Source organism: Suncus etruscus, chromosome 6, assembly GCF_024139225.1.
Source record: "Suncus etruscus isolate mSunEtr1 chromosome 6, mSunEtr1.pri.cur, whole genome shotgun sequence".
Classification (NCBI taxonomy): Eukaryota; Metazoa; Chordata; class Mammalia; order Eulipotyphla; family Soricidae; genus Suncus; species Suncus etruscus.
Genome location: NC_064853.1, coordinates 46182386 through 46197217, shown reverse-complemented (window position 1 = coordinate 46197217; position 14832 = coordinate 46182386). Strand labels below are relative to the sequence as shown.

Here is a 14832-nt window from a genome sequence, read left to right as displayed (position 1 = left end):
CCAGGATTCAAACCACTGTTGTCCTGCATGCAAGGCAAATGCCCTACCTCCATGCTATCTCTCCAGCTGAAATGCATTTCTTTTTTATTTTATTTTATTTTATTTTTATTTTTTTAGTCTTTAGAATAAAGGATGAGAGGGAGGGAGGGAGAGAGAGGGAGAAGAAAAAGAAGAGAGAGGGGAGAAAAAGGGAAAGAGTAAGAACAAGAGAGGGAAAGAGAGACTGAGAAAGTGAGAACAAGAGAAAGTGAGAGAACTAGAGAGAGAGAGAGCAAGAGCTGGAGCGTGGGAAGCTCACAATCAACCTAAAATGTTTTTTTTTTTTTTTGGTTGTTTTGGTTTTTTGGGTCACACACAGCAGCGCTCAGGGATTACTCCTGGCTCTATGCTCAGAAATCGCTCCTGGCAGGCTTGGAGGACCATATGGGATGCCGGGATTCGAACCACAGTCCTTATGCATGCAAGGCAAACACCCTATCTCCATGCTATCTCCGGCCCCCCTGAAATGCTTTCTTTTTTTTTTTTTTAATTTTTTTATTTTTAATTATGAGAACAAAGATTCAAAGAAAGAGGACAAGGTAAAGTTACAGTGGAAGGACAATCACCCATAGCATAATTCTCAGAAGAAGTCCCCTTGCTGATATCTTAACTTTGAACTTTCAGCCAAAGAACATTAAGATAAATAAAACAGAATCCATGTACAGTTACTTTGTCCCTCAAGTCCCCAGATTGTAACACATTATAATATTTCTTAACAGCACACAACTGAAATGCTTTCTTTTTTTTTTTTTGGTTTTTGGGTCACACCCGGCAGTGCTCAGGGGTTACTCCTGGCTGTGTGCTCAGAAATAGCTCCTGGCAGGCATGGGGGACCATATGGGACACCAGGATTCGAACCAACCACCTTTGGTCCTGGATCGGCTGCTTGCAAGGCAAACACCGTTGTGCTATCTCTTCGGGCCCTGAAATGCTTTCTTAAGATTTGAAATTTAGACCCGGGGTGGGGGGGTACAGGGGCAAACCCAGAAAAAAAAAAGATTTGAAATTTAATCACATAACCTGAATCATCTTGTTCTGCCTCAAAAATTGAGGGGGAAAAATGGATGGTACCAAGACCAAACAGTTGTATGAACATTGAATAGAAATAAAAAAATGATCAGACTTAAACACCAAATCTAAAGCAAACGACAACAGAATTGATATCCAATCTGCAGCAAGCTAGACACACACTTATATTAGCAGCGGGGGGGGGGGGGGGGGCAGAGGAGGAGGATATAGGATGCATGCTGGGAATAGGGGTGAATGGAGGACAGGGAATTCCCCTGACTGAATGTCACTATGTACCTAAAATATTACTGTGAAAGTTTTGTAATTCATTTTAGTCACAATAAAAATTATTGAAAAAAAAAAGATTTGAAATTTGAAGTTACTCTAAAACATAATATTATTATTATGTCCTTAGCATAAAAGATCCCAGGATTTTCAGAATAGTAACATCAATTGCTTTCAACTTATACTGTCCCCAGCTGCATTTACTCCTAATGAGTCAGCCAGTCCATAGAAACCAGATTTGACTTTTCTAGTTATCTAAGTTTCTAGATCAGGGTTCTCAAACTTACGGCCCTCCACACATTTTGTGGCCCTGCCCTAGAGGAATCTTTGTTTTGTTTTGTTTTGTTTTAGTTGTTTGGGTCACAACCCCCAATGTTCAAGGCTTACTACTTAATTTGCAGTCAAGGATCACCTGACTTTGCCTCCTGTGGCCCCCAGGTAAATTGAGTTTGAGACCCCTGTTCTAGATGGAACTTTTTTTTTTTTTTTTTTTCGGTTTTTGGTTTTTGGTTTTTAGGCCACACCCGGTAGTGCTCAGGGATTACTCCTGGCTCTGCATTCAGAAATTACTCCGGGCAGGCCTAGGAGACCCGGGGGCAGGCCTAGGAGACCCGGGATTAAGTCTATCCCGGGTCGTCTGTGTGCAATGTAAACACCCTATAGGTGCTATCACTCCCGTTCTACTAGATGGAACTTTTTGTTTGTTTTTGGGTCATACCCTGAGATGCTCAGGGGTTACTCCTGGCTCTGCGCTCAGAAACTGGCAGGCTCAGAGGACCATATGGGATGCAGGGAATCGAACTACTGTCAGTCCTGGATCAGCTGTGTGCAAGGCAAATGTCCTACTGCTGTGCTATCTCTCCAGTTCCTACTAGATGGGACTTATTTTTATTCTTATTTTAAAATAATATATTTAAGCACCATGGTTACAAACATGATTGTAGTTGGTTTCAGTCATAAAAAGAACACCCCCCCTTCACCAGTGCAATGTTCCCACCACTAATGCCCATCATTTTCCTCCTCCCCCAAACCCTGCCTGTATTCAAGACAAGCATTTTATTTTTCTTACTCATTTTTTTTGGGTGGGGGCCACACCCGGCATGCTCAGGAGTTACTCCTGGCTTTCTGCTCAGAAATAGCTCCTGGCAGGCACTGGGGACCATATGGGACACCGGGATTTGAACCAGCCACCTTTGGTCCTGGATCGGCTGCTTGCAAGGCAAATGCTGCTGTGCTGTCTCTCCGGGCCTCTCTTACTCATTTTAAGGCTGTTTTTTTTTTTTTTTTTTTTTTTTGGAGGGGGAGGGGTTTGGTTGGTTGGTTGGGGTTTTTTGTTTGGTTTGGTTTTGGGACCATACACTACTGGCTCTGCTCTCAAAACGTACCTCGCAGGCTTGGGGGACCGAAATGGGCAATACTCTGGTTTCTCTTCAGATCGTATAAATCTTTCGTCTTTTTTTTTTTTTTTTGGTTTTTGGGTCACACCCGGCAATGCTCAGGGGTTTCTCCTGGCTGTCTGCTCAGAAATAGCTCCTGGCAGGCACAGGGGACCATATGGGACACCGGGATTCGAACCAACCACCTTTGCTCCTGAACGGCTGCTTGCAAGGCAGACGCCACTGTGCTATTTCTCCGGGCCCAATCTTTCGTCTTTTACCACAATGGGATGCTGGGGATCGAACCCGGGTTGGCTGCGTGCAAGGCAAATGCCCTACCACTGTGCTATTGCTCTGATCCCAGCGCTGTTTTATATTGGAAATCTGTTGGCTGGTGTATTCACCTTGACCAATGATTTTGATTTGAGTTGGATAATTTGCTGCAACTTCTATATCAACACTTGCTGTTCACCTTGCACTTTGGTGTTACACAAATAGTTTCTTGAAAGCTCATGAAATTGAAAAGAAAAAAAAAAGAAAGAAAGCTCATTAAATTAACCCCTGCTTGCTGCCGACTTTTCTGCAACTTTCTCTCCTCTCTTGGCCTTGATAGAATTGAACTGAGAGATAGAATCTTGCTCTGAGTTACATTTTGGCTTAAGGGAATGTGTTGACTGGTTTGTTCCAGAGCACTAAAACTCTATTAGCGCTAAAAAGAAATACTTTTTTCTTTTTTTTTGTTTTTGGGCCACACCCGGTGGTGCTCAGGGGTTACTCCTGCCTGTCTGCTCAGAAATAGCTCCTGGCAGGCACGGGGGACCATATGGACACCGGGATTCGAACCAACCACCTTTGGTCCTGGATCAGCTGCTTGCAAGGCAAATGCCGCTGTTCTATCTCTCCGGGCCCGCTTTTTGTTTTCTTAATATTTATTCCTTGTAGTAGCATATTTAATCTCAAGATAGTTTTGTTTTTATCAACTACTTGGTTAACCATTTAGTGCAGAAAACTTAGCTTTTCATTCACTTCACTAAATTGTTTGGTTTTATTTTGTTTTTTTGGGCCACACCCAGTGACGCTCAGTTTGTTACTCCTGGCTTTGTGCTTAGAAATCGCTCCTGGCTCGGGGAACCATATGGGATGCCAGGGATCCGTATGATCATATGGGATGACCCAGGTCCATCCTGGGTCAGCCGTGTGCAAGGCAAACGCACTACTGTGCTATCGCTCCAGCCCCTCACTTCACTAAATTTTTTGATTGCCTTCATTGAAGTTAATTATTTCTAATTTTTTTTTTTTTTTTGGGTTTTTGGGCCACACCCAGCAGTGCTCAGGGGTTACTCCTGGCTGTCTGCTCAGAAATATCTCCTGGCAGGCACGGGGGACCATATGGGACACCGGGATTTGAACCAACCACCTTTGGTCCTGGACTGGCTGCTTGCAAGGCAAACGCCGCTGTGCTATCTCTCCGGGCCCAATTATTTCTAATTTTTAACTTAAAGTGAGAGATATGAGTCGTTCTTTTACTGAAAGACATGAGTTTATCATGGGATTTTGAAATGGTCTCATTTCAATATTGCTGTGTCACGGGGAAGAGAGAGAGACTGGGAGAGGGAGAGACACAGGTAATAATAGGTTAGTGGAGCAATCAGAAAAGACATACTGATTGATTTGTGATTCCCCCAAATAATTAAATAACATTAAAGATAACATCACTATAACAGATGGTCATGAAAAAGTATGAAATATTTTAAGAATTATCCAAATATGACACAGGAAGTGAGCACTTGCTACTGGAGAAATGGCACTAATAAACTTGTTTAACTCAGGGTTGTCATTAACCTTCAATTTATAAAACAAACAAAAAACAGTATCTGCAAAGTATTAAAGCAAAACACAATAAAATAATGGGATTTTTTGTTTGTTTGTTTTGGGGCTACACCTGGTGGCACTCGGGTTATTCCTGGTTCTGCACTCAGAAATCACTCCTTTCAGGATCTAGGAACCATCTGGGATGTTGGGGATCAAACCCAGGCCCATCCCAGGTCGGCCGTTTGCAAGGCAAATGCCCTACTGCTGTGCTATCACTTTGGCTCCTAAAATAATGTTTTTAAGTCTCAATTAATGGTTTAATTATTTCAATAAAAAACTACTTCAGGGGGCCAGAGAGATAGCATGGAGGTAAGGCATTTTTGCCTTTCATGCAGAAGGACGGTGGTTCGAATCCCGGCATCCTATATGGTCCCCTGAGCCTGCCAGGGGCGATTTCTGAGCATAGAGCCATAAGTAACACCTGAGTGTGCCAGGTGTGACCCAAACCAAAAAAAAAAAAGAAGCCAAAAAACCTACTTTATATAAAATGTCTGAAAGTTGGGCTGGGGTTTTGGGGCTAGACCGAGCTGTGCTCAGGCCTCACTCTCTACCTGTGGGGCTCTGGAATCCAAATGTGGTAAGTGCCTTACTTAATGTACTATGTCTCCCAAACCATTTTTAGGTCATAAGTATGTGGTGGCTGGAGAGATGGTATAGAGGTAAGGCTCTTGCTTTGCATGAAGCCAACCTGAGTTTGATTTCTGGCATTCCAGATAGTCACTCCCCAGCCCACCAGGAGTGATCTCTGAATGTAGAGACAGGAACAAACCCTGAGCACTACTGGATATGGTTAAAAAACTAAGGTAAATAAATAAAATGAGGTTTTTAATTTATTTAGCAAGTAAATTAAAGTGATTTGGCATCAACCAGAGTTTATTCTACATCTCCTGCCTTTCTAGGCATGGTGGCTTGGTTTTCTAATGTATATCCAAGACTTCAGGTATACAGGAATATAAATTAGGTATCCAAATCAGATATTGTTTAATAAATCATGACTTTTAAAAGATCTAAAAGATTTTTTATGTTTATGCCAACCCTTAATAGAGTTACAGTCCACAATTTAAGAAGTTTGCACATACTTTATATGGTAATAATAAGACCTACATAATGAGAGTTTTGAATTAATTCAATGATAATTTGAATGTTTACTGTTTAGTACATTGCCAAGAGATATAAGTGCTTGAAAAGTGTTAGTTATTATTTATTATTATTGTTATTGCTTCTCTCTCTATTGCAGTAACTAGAGTTCTATCATACATGCTTGGCTTTGGTGTTTGCACATTTTAGTTGTGATTGCTAGAGTTGTACACAGTTCGTGGTTCTTATATAGTCAGCTATGGCACTCAGCAAGGGTCACACTCCTTTAGTTGTGGTGGCTGAGTACATTTTGACAGTAATTGTAATGCTTGTCAAGCATTGTAATCCTAGTTATGTTCTTGTACATCTTTTAAAGGATTTGGTGCTCACTTGGGGGTCACTTTACATGGGGTCACATGTGGTGCTTACATGTACCAGACTATGATGGGCTAGAAATTGTTCATGGTACTGTGGATTCTAGACAGCTGACCTGACTAAATTGTGCTTAATGTGTGTGGAATGTCAACCATGATTGGACTCCCAGCCTTACTGTTGTAATGCAGGCTCTCTAAGCTATTCTTCAGGTTCCTGTTCTTTAAAACAAACAAGCCAAGAAAAACCCTGATCTTGGGCCAGAGAGATAGTACTGGGGGTTAAGATGCTCACTCTGCATGAAATTGACCCTGGTTCTATTCCAATTCCAATCCCATTGGGAGACATTCCTGAATACCCTCTTTTCCCAAAGATTTATCCTTAGAAGTCACACCTTGTTAAGCTATCTCTTGACAAAAGAATAGCTGCAATAATAATTACCTATATAAAACAACAAATACAAGACTAATGGTCTTGAATAAGTATCAAATTGAGCAAAAAATGAGATTAAGGTTTCTAAAACTTGCCACAGTTACAAAAAAAATTGAGCTTTTAAGTTTTGGGACCATACGGGGTGTCAGGGACTGAAACTGCTCACTGTTACCTATTGTAACCTATTTTTCTGGCTCCAACTGCCCAAAATTGGAATGAACAAGATAGGTGCTGTAAAATTTGATGGTATTCTGTAGAGTCTAACTGTGAATTGTCTATTGAGATGCCTTGCTAACTGTTTTCTCTCTCCCCACCCACCACTTTTATTTATTTATTTCTTTTTGGTGTGTTTATGTGACAGGGCATTTGAATTAGCTTTAGCAGAAGAGAAATGGAGGAACCATAGAAGATTAAGGATGAATTCAGGAAGACCTGAGACCATGGAAAACTTGCCTGCTCTCTATACTATTTTCCAAGGAGAGGTATCTTCTTTTGTGCTTTGAAACCTACCATTTGGGGTTTGGGAGAAGTATAGGGCTTAGTGACATGTTCCTGACCTGACTTGGATCTCCAGCACCATATATTCTACTGAGAATTACTGCAATACTTGGGGGTGCATACTTGGAGGCCCCCCTTTTCACCATCAGTACCCTGGCACCACAGGACCTACGCAGCACAACATTCTCAGGCTCCTGAATTGAACTGCTGGCCCAACTCAGTAAGAATTGCCAGTACAGGCCTGTGTAACTTGACTCAAATGAAAAGGAAGAAAAACTATATATGTTAAGCTTGTATCATGAGGATGAAAAACAGTTGGGTTTGGACCTTCTGATTATTGTATTATGCATTGTAATTTAAATGCAAAGGACTAACAGAGTTTCTGGCTACTACATATATTCCATTAAATTCAGACTAACTGCTTTTTTGGGATCTTCATTTGGATAACTCACAACATTTCTAACTTAAGTTCTAAAAATCTTACTGACTTGGGGCCATGCTATGCTGTGTTTGGGATTATTCTTTTATGTGTTGGTTGATCACATGATGCCAGTGATGGAACCTTCCTATATTTAAAACATGCTTCAGTCTATTGAGTTATCTCTGTCCTTTTAATTTATGTTTAAACAAAATTAAAAATGTTCATATCAAGTCTTCCTTTTTTTTTAAATTTAATTTTTTGGTTTTTGGGTCACACCTGGCAGCGCTCAGGGGTCACTCCTGGCTCTAGGCTCAGAAATTCCTCCTGGCAGGTTTGGGGGACCATATGGGATGCTGAGATTTGAACCACTGTCCTTATGAATGCAAGGCAAATGCCTTACCTCCATGCTATCTCTCAGGTCCCAAAGTTTTTTTTTTTATTTTTTTTTTTGGGGGGGGTCACACCCGGCAGTGCTCAAGGGTTACTCCTGGCTCCATGCTCCGAAATTGCTCCTGGCAGGCTCGGGGGACCAGATGGGATGCTGGGATTCAAACCAATGACCTTCTGCATGAAAGGCAAACGCCTTACCTCCATTCTATCTCTCCAGCCCCTTGTCTTTTACTTTTTAATCTCAGCAAATGGAACCATCATTTATAAATTTGGGCCTCTTGATTTGCTCTTAGTTTTTTTTGTTTGGGTTTTTTTTTTTGGGGGGGGGGTTATACCAGGCAGTGCTCAGGGGTTACTTCTGGCTCCATGCTCAGAAATCGCTCCTGGCAGGCAGGGGGACCATATGGGTTGCCGGGATTCGAACCACTGTCCCTCTGCGCCTAAGGCAAACACCTTACTGCTGTGCTATCTCTCCGACCCCACTCTTAGTTATTTTACCCAGTTCATCAGCAAATTCTATTATTTCTGTCTTCTAAATACATATTTGATTTGTGTATTTGTTTATTTGCCTGGTATTATGTTAATGCAAGCTCTCCATCTCTGTCTGCCCTTACTTTGTTTTTCATTTTATTTTATTTTTTTGTTTTGGGGGGAGGGCCACACCTGGCGGCACTCGGGTTACTCCTGGCTCTGTGCTCAGAAATCGCTCCTGGCAGGCATGGGGGACCATATGGAATGCCAGGATTTGAACCAAGGTTGGTCCTGGGTTGGCTGCTTGCAAGGCAAACGCCCCACCTCTGTGCTTTCTCTCCGGCCTGACTTGTTTTTGATTATAGCCACTCTACAGTCTATTCTTCACAGCCTGTAAAGTAGTATATTTATATTTTATTCGGAGGGGGGTAAGTTGGACTACATCTAGCAGTACCCTGGGGACCTTATGAAGTATTAGGGATTGAACTGGGATTGGTACAATGCCTGTACCTCCTATGTCATGTTTCTAGCCCCAGAGTAGCATTTAAAAAAACAAATTGGGGTTTTAGTGCTTGGAGAATTAAAGTCATGGTGTAAACATGGCCAAGTCCAAGAACCACACTATGCATAACCATCTCGAAAGTGGCACAGAGGGCCGGAGAGATAGCATGGAGGTAAAGACGTTTGCCTTTCATGCAGAAGGACAGTGGTTCAAATCCCGGCATCCCAGGGCCTGGAGAGATAGCACAGCGGCGTTTGCCTTGAAAGCAGCTGATCCAGGATCTAAGGTGGTTGGTTCAAATCCCTGTGTCCCATATGGTCCCCGTGCCTGCTAGGAGCTATTTCTGAACAGACAGCCAGGAGTAACTCCTGAGCACCGCCGGGTGTGACCCAAAAACAAATCAAATCCCGCATCCCATATGGTCCCCCAAGCCTGCTAGGGGCGATTTCTGATCATAGAGCCGGGAGTATCCCCTGAGCGCTGCTGGGTGTGACCCCCCCCCCCCAAAAAAAAGGTGGCATAGAAATTGGGGTCAGAGGGGCCGGAGAGATAGCATGGAGGTAAGTCGTTTGCCTTTCATGCAGGAGGTCATCGGTTCGAATCCTGGCGCCCCATATGGTCCCCTGTGCCTGCCAGGAGCAATTTCTGAGCCTGGAGCCAGGAATAACCCCTGAGCACTGCCAGGTGTGACCCAAAAACCAAAAAAAAAAAAAAAAAAAAAGAAATTGGGGTCAGAGAAAGAGTTCAGCAGATATGGCACATGCCTTGCACATACCTGATCTGGGTTTCCCTGACATTATTTATGGTCCCCCAAGCCCTTCCAGGAGTGATTTCTGAGTACAGAGCCAGAAGTAACCCCAGAGTATTGCTGGGTATGGACCATAATCTGGGTGGAAAAATTGATATTAAGAAACCTGGTCACAGAGATACAAGTCTCTGAAATGTGTGGGCCCAAATTCCTAAGGAACATTTACTTTAAGAAGCATAATTGAAGGGCCTGAAGAAGATTCAGGCCAACAGTGCCAGTGCCGTAAATGTCTGTGTTGAGGCCAAGTCCCTTATAAAGGTTAGGCCTGTTGCAAAGAGCAATGGTCACAAGGTCAGTCAATTTGTATACATCCCAGGCTCATGCACATTGCCAAGGATCTCAGGCTCTGCTAGCCAACAACCAAGGTTGAGATAAAGGATCAAACCAAGGATCAAATAAGACTAAAGCTAAGGTTTAAACCAGTTCTAAACTAAGATCCAAATTAAGACCTAGTTGATAGCTACTGTTTCAGCTCCAGCTCCAGCTCCTTACCAGGCCCCTTCACCAGAGCAATATTCCCACCACCAATGTCCCCTACTCCCTCCTCTACCATCCCCATCCACTGTCTGTATTCGAGTCAGGCATTCTATTTCTCTCACATACTACCATTGTCAGTGTATTTATTTCTCTGACTTAATTTACCACTCTTCTTGGTAGCTTCATATTTTGGCTATACAAACAGCAGTGCTTAGGGTCTATACCTAGCTCTACTTTCAGGGATCTTGTTGACAGGGGTTGGGGGTGCTAAGAATTAAGCCTGGGTCTGCTATCTGTAAGGCCAAGTGCCCTGCTGTCTACATCTCTCTGGTTCCTAAGACCTTTTTGTTTTGTTTGTTTTTTTTGGGGGGGGGGCACACCCATTGATGCTCAGGGATTATTCCTGGCTATGCACTCAGAAATCGCCCCTGGCTTTGGGGACCATATGTGACACTGGGGGATTCAACTGTGTTCCGTCCTATGTCAGCCATGGTGCAAGGCAAAGGCCTCACTGCTGTGCCACTGCACCGTAGGAGGGGCTGGAGAGAGCATGGAGGTAAGGCATTTGCCTTTCATGCAGAAGGTCATTGGTTCGAATCCCAGCATCCCATATGGTTCCCCGAGCCTGCCAGGAGCGATTTCTGAGCCTGGAGCCAGGAGTAACCCCTGAGCACTGCCAGATGTGACCCAAAACCAAAAAAGAAAAAAAAAAAAAAAGAGATACATAGGAGATACAAATGTCCCTATTATGTTTTAGCAATAGTCGGGGTGGGAGGATGGTGTTGATTCCGGGACACCACTTTCGTCTGTGATTTGGCCATCTGAAGTCTGTAAAAAACTCCCAGCAGTCCCATATCATGAAGTGTCTTTGCGTGGGGGCTTCTCCAAAACTGATTATGGTAGCAAGCACAGGTACCCAGTGAAGGGAGGTGGAAGGTAGGAGTCCATTGATAATAGATTAATAGGAGCAGGGTTTTGATTTCTGCTCAGGCTGAGAGTCTATTTTTTCATTTTGGGAGCTGGCTGGCAGTTAGCTTGAGTGAGGACAATAATCTGCTTCATAAAGAGCAAAGAGCTGAGGATAAAAATGGTTACGTGTGGGGTAATAGACAGTGGGGGTGAGAGTAAAGGACTAGAAATGAGCCTGTAAGGTGATGAGCCAATGGTGGAAGGGAATACAACATAAGACATTCTGTATATTGTAAACATAGATGAACCTCTATGATATACTATTTAATTATCTATACTGTATAATGCAAAGTGGGTTAAACTATATAATACCCTATTAATCTATATAAATTTTACATGCTATTGCCCCCACACGGTTTGAGAATGGGGATTAATGGGAAGCTGGAAGTTCACCAGTCTTCTTCCCAATCCTCCCTTCTGGTGCAGGATGGGGGAGGCCTGGGGTCTCCTTTAAACTTCTCGCCAAGACCCACCTTGTTGGCACCCTGGGCAGGCGGCAAGGGATAACCCTCGGGTCTGGGAAGAAGGAGAGTGAAGGCTATGGGGGGCATCTGGAGGCTACATCTTCCCCTAAGCTTGGCCACCTGACTCCATTTTCAATAATAATACCCTTTCATTTTTGGGAGAGGACAAATTGAGGTCTGTCATGGAATTCCTCTGAAATGTTGACACTGGAGCACCAGAGTTGCTGAATAATTGTCTTTATTACTTTTGTTTAGATGACTCTAAATTCTGGATGCTACCTTTAAGTTTGTTTTTCTTTGATTTTTTTTTAATTTTCTTTTGGTTTTGGGTCACACCCGGCGATGCTCAGGGGTTACTCCTGGCTGTGCTCTCAGAAATCGCTCCTGGCAGGCACAGACAACCATATGGGATGTCAGGATTCAAATCATCGTTTGTTCTGCAATGGCTGCATGCAAGGCAAACGTCCTACCACTGTTCAAATGTTGTTGGAAGACAGATTCTCAGATTCTCATTTGTATAACATTGTTGTTTCCTTTTTTCCTTTTTTTATTGGGTCCTTATAGGTTGCTATGGTGACAGACTATGGAGCCTTTATCAAAATACCAGGCTGCCGGAAGCAAGGTGGGTACCTGTAATTTGAAATGTAGTCCTCCCAGTCTATTCTCTTTTGTCACTGTCATCACATTCTAATATATGTATGTTTTTAAAAATAGATTTGTTTTAGTATAGAGACAAGAATGCAGGTAAGTGATAATAGTTCAGTTTTAATAAATCTTAACTTGAAAATGGAATTTTCTGACTTGAGGAAAGAATCAGGGTATTGATTTCACTTCTGAACTCAACTATTTCCTACATTTTATCTGTGAATCTTGAGTCATTTTCCTTAGGCTTTGGAAAAAGACAAGCTACATAATCTTTGAAACTAACATTAGGAGTTTTCTAGTTGTGACATGGAATGGAAGTAGTATAATAACCAATATACATAAATATATCTCGCATATATATGTATATTTAACTGCGTGGGGAGATCATTTTGGCTCCTGTAATCTTTTTTTTTTTTTTTTTTTTTTTTTTGGTTTTTGGATTTTGGGTCACACCCAGCAGCACTCAGGGGTTACTCCTGGTTCTATGCTCAGAAATAGACCATATGAAATACCTGGATTCAAACTACTGTCCTTCTACTGCAAGGCAAACGCCCTATCTCCATGCTATCTCTTCAGCCCCTTGGCATCTGCAATCTTAAATATGTTTCTCAAAATAATTGTGGTAGGTAGAAAAGGCATGTTTCACAGATTAGTGGTCTACTTAGAATAATTTCTCTAAGATTATTACATTGGTACTAGAGCTCAAGCCTCCTGATTCGTCGACCAGTAGGCTTTCTACTATATCACACTGCTTGTGGAGCCAAATAATCACTTCATTGTTCTGAAATAAAGACTTACAGGCTGAAGTGATAATATATCGGATAGGTGCTTGCCTTGCACATGTTGACCTTGTGATCCTTAGCATCCCATATGGTTCCCCGAACACTACCAGGAGTAATTGCTGAGGACAGATACAGGAAAGTCCCTGAGCACCATCAGGTATGATGACCCCAAAACAGAAAAACAATAAAAAAAAGTTATGTATGTGGGTCCCAGAATGATAACATTGTATAGTGCACTTGCCTTGCATGCAGTCAACCCAGTTTAATTCCTAGCATCTCAAATAGCCCCAATGCCACACTAGCAGTGATTCCTGAGCTCAAAGCCAGAAATAACTTCTGAGCACTTCCAGGTGTGGCTCAAAAAATCAAACTAAAATAAAGACTTACTAAATGTTTTTTTTGTTTATTTATTTGTTTGTTTTGGGGCCACACCCGGTGATACTCAGAAATCACTCCTGGCTTGGGGGACTATATAGGACGCTGGGGGAATCGAACCACAGTCCATCCTAGGCTAGCAAGCACAAGACTAAGATTAGAAGTAGGAAACAGAAAGAATCTAGAGTCTGAAAGACAGAAAAACAGGTAAGGAACCTGCCTTGCAGGTTGTGCCACCGCTCTGGCCCCTGTTGTTGTTGATTTTTGGGCCACACCCGGCAGTGCTCAGGGGTTACTTCTGGCTCTGCATTCAGAAATTGCTCCTGGCATGCTCAGGGGACTATACGGGTTTCTGGGAATCAAACCCAGGTTCATCCCGGGTCGGCCTAAGTATTTTGATGTAAAAAGTGTTACCAAAGGCTGTTATTACGGGAAAAATTAGATTTTTTTTTTCCTATTTTGGTTTTTGGGTCATACCTGGCAGCACTCAGGGGCTACTGGCTCTATACTCAAAAAACACCCCTGGCAGGCTCGGGGGACCATATGGGATGCCGAAATTCAAACCACTGTCCTTCTGCATGCAAGGCAAATGCCTTACTGCTGTGCTATCTCTCTGGCCCCCAAAATTAGAATATTTGCGTAAAAATTTAAACTACCACAAAATTAGTGTAACCAAGTTTACGTAGGGAAAAAAATTTTCAGGATATATAAGAAAGGTGACTAAAAAAGTCAATGTAGGGCCAGAGTTATAGTACTTTGGGTAGCATACTTGTCTTGCATGCAGTTGACCCAAGTTCTATTCCTGGTGTCCCATATGGTTCTCCAAGCCTGCTAGGAGTAGTCCCTATGTGTAAACCAAGAGTGAGCCCTGAGCACAGCTGGATGTGCTTCCATAAAATGAAAAATAAAAAGATTTTCTGGAGGGTAGAGGTGGGGAAGGCACTTGCCTTATACACTCCTAACTAAGGTTCAGTTGCTGGCATCCTATATGGTTCCTGGTGTTTACCAGGAGTGATTACTGAGCACTTGTGATGTAACCCCTGAAAATCACTGGGAATGGCCCCAATAAAAAAATAAAAGGTAAAGTAGGGGAATTGGAAAGATGGTACAGGGTTGGGTGCATACCTTCTATGCAACTGATCTTAGTTCATTTCTCAACATCATATGGTCCCCTGAGCTCTGCCAGGTACAGCTTTAGATACTACTCTTTGCCACTGGGTATAGCCTTTAAATTCTCTGAGCACTATCAGGATGACCTAGAAAATCCCTGACACCACAGGATCTAAGCAACACTGCATCCTTGGGCCCTAGCATTACCAGTTTGCTGAGAATCTCCAAGATGACCCCTGGGTCTTCTGAGCATAGCTTCGGAGTTCCTCGCCCACTCAAAAAAGGGAAAAAATAATAGAAATCAAAGACACAAAAAGAATTTGGGGCTAAGTATAGGAGTGAAGATGCTTATCTTCCATGTGATCAACTCTGGTTCAGCATCACTTAGGAGCACTCCAGGTATGGTCCAACCTCTCCATTATACTCCCTTCCCTTCCCTTCCACATGGTGCTTGGGGTA

At 42.7% G+C, this 14832-nt stretch overlaps 1 protein-coding gene across 2 annotated transcripts in view; it reads left to right on the top strand.

Moving 5' to 3' along the window:
* Positions 1-14832, top strand: part of ZCCHC17 (zinc finger CCHC-type containing 17) — a 60785-nt gene that overhangs the window by 5006 nt on the left and 40947 nt on the right. The window contains exons 2-3 of one of the 2 annotated variants that reach the window (XM_049775025.1): positions 6823-6943; positions 12026-12083. In XM_049775025.1, the coding sequence (XP_049630982.1) occupies positions 6878-6943; positions 12026-12083 (124 nt within the window). In that variant the 5' untranslated portion in view covers positions 6823-6877. The remainder of the gene's footprint in view (positions 1-6822; positions 6944-12025; positions 12084-14832) is intronic. The other variant, XM_049775026.1, reaches the window with a different exon arrangement.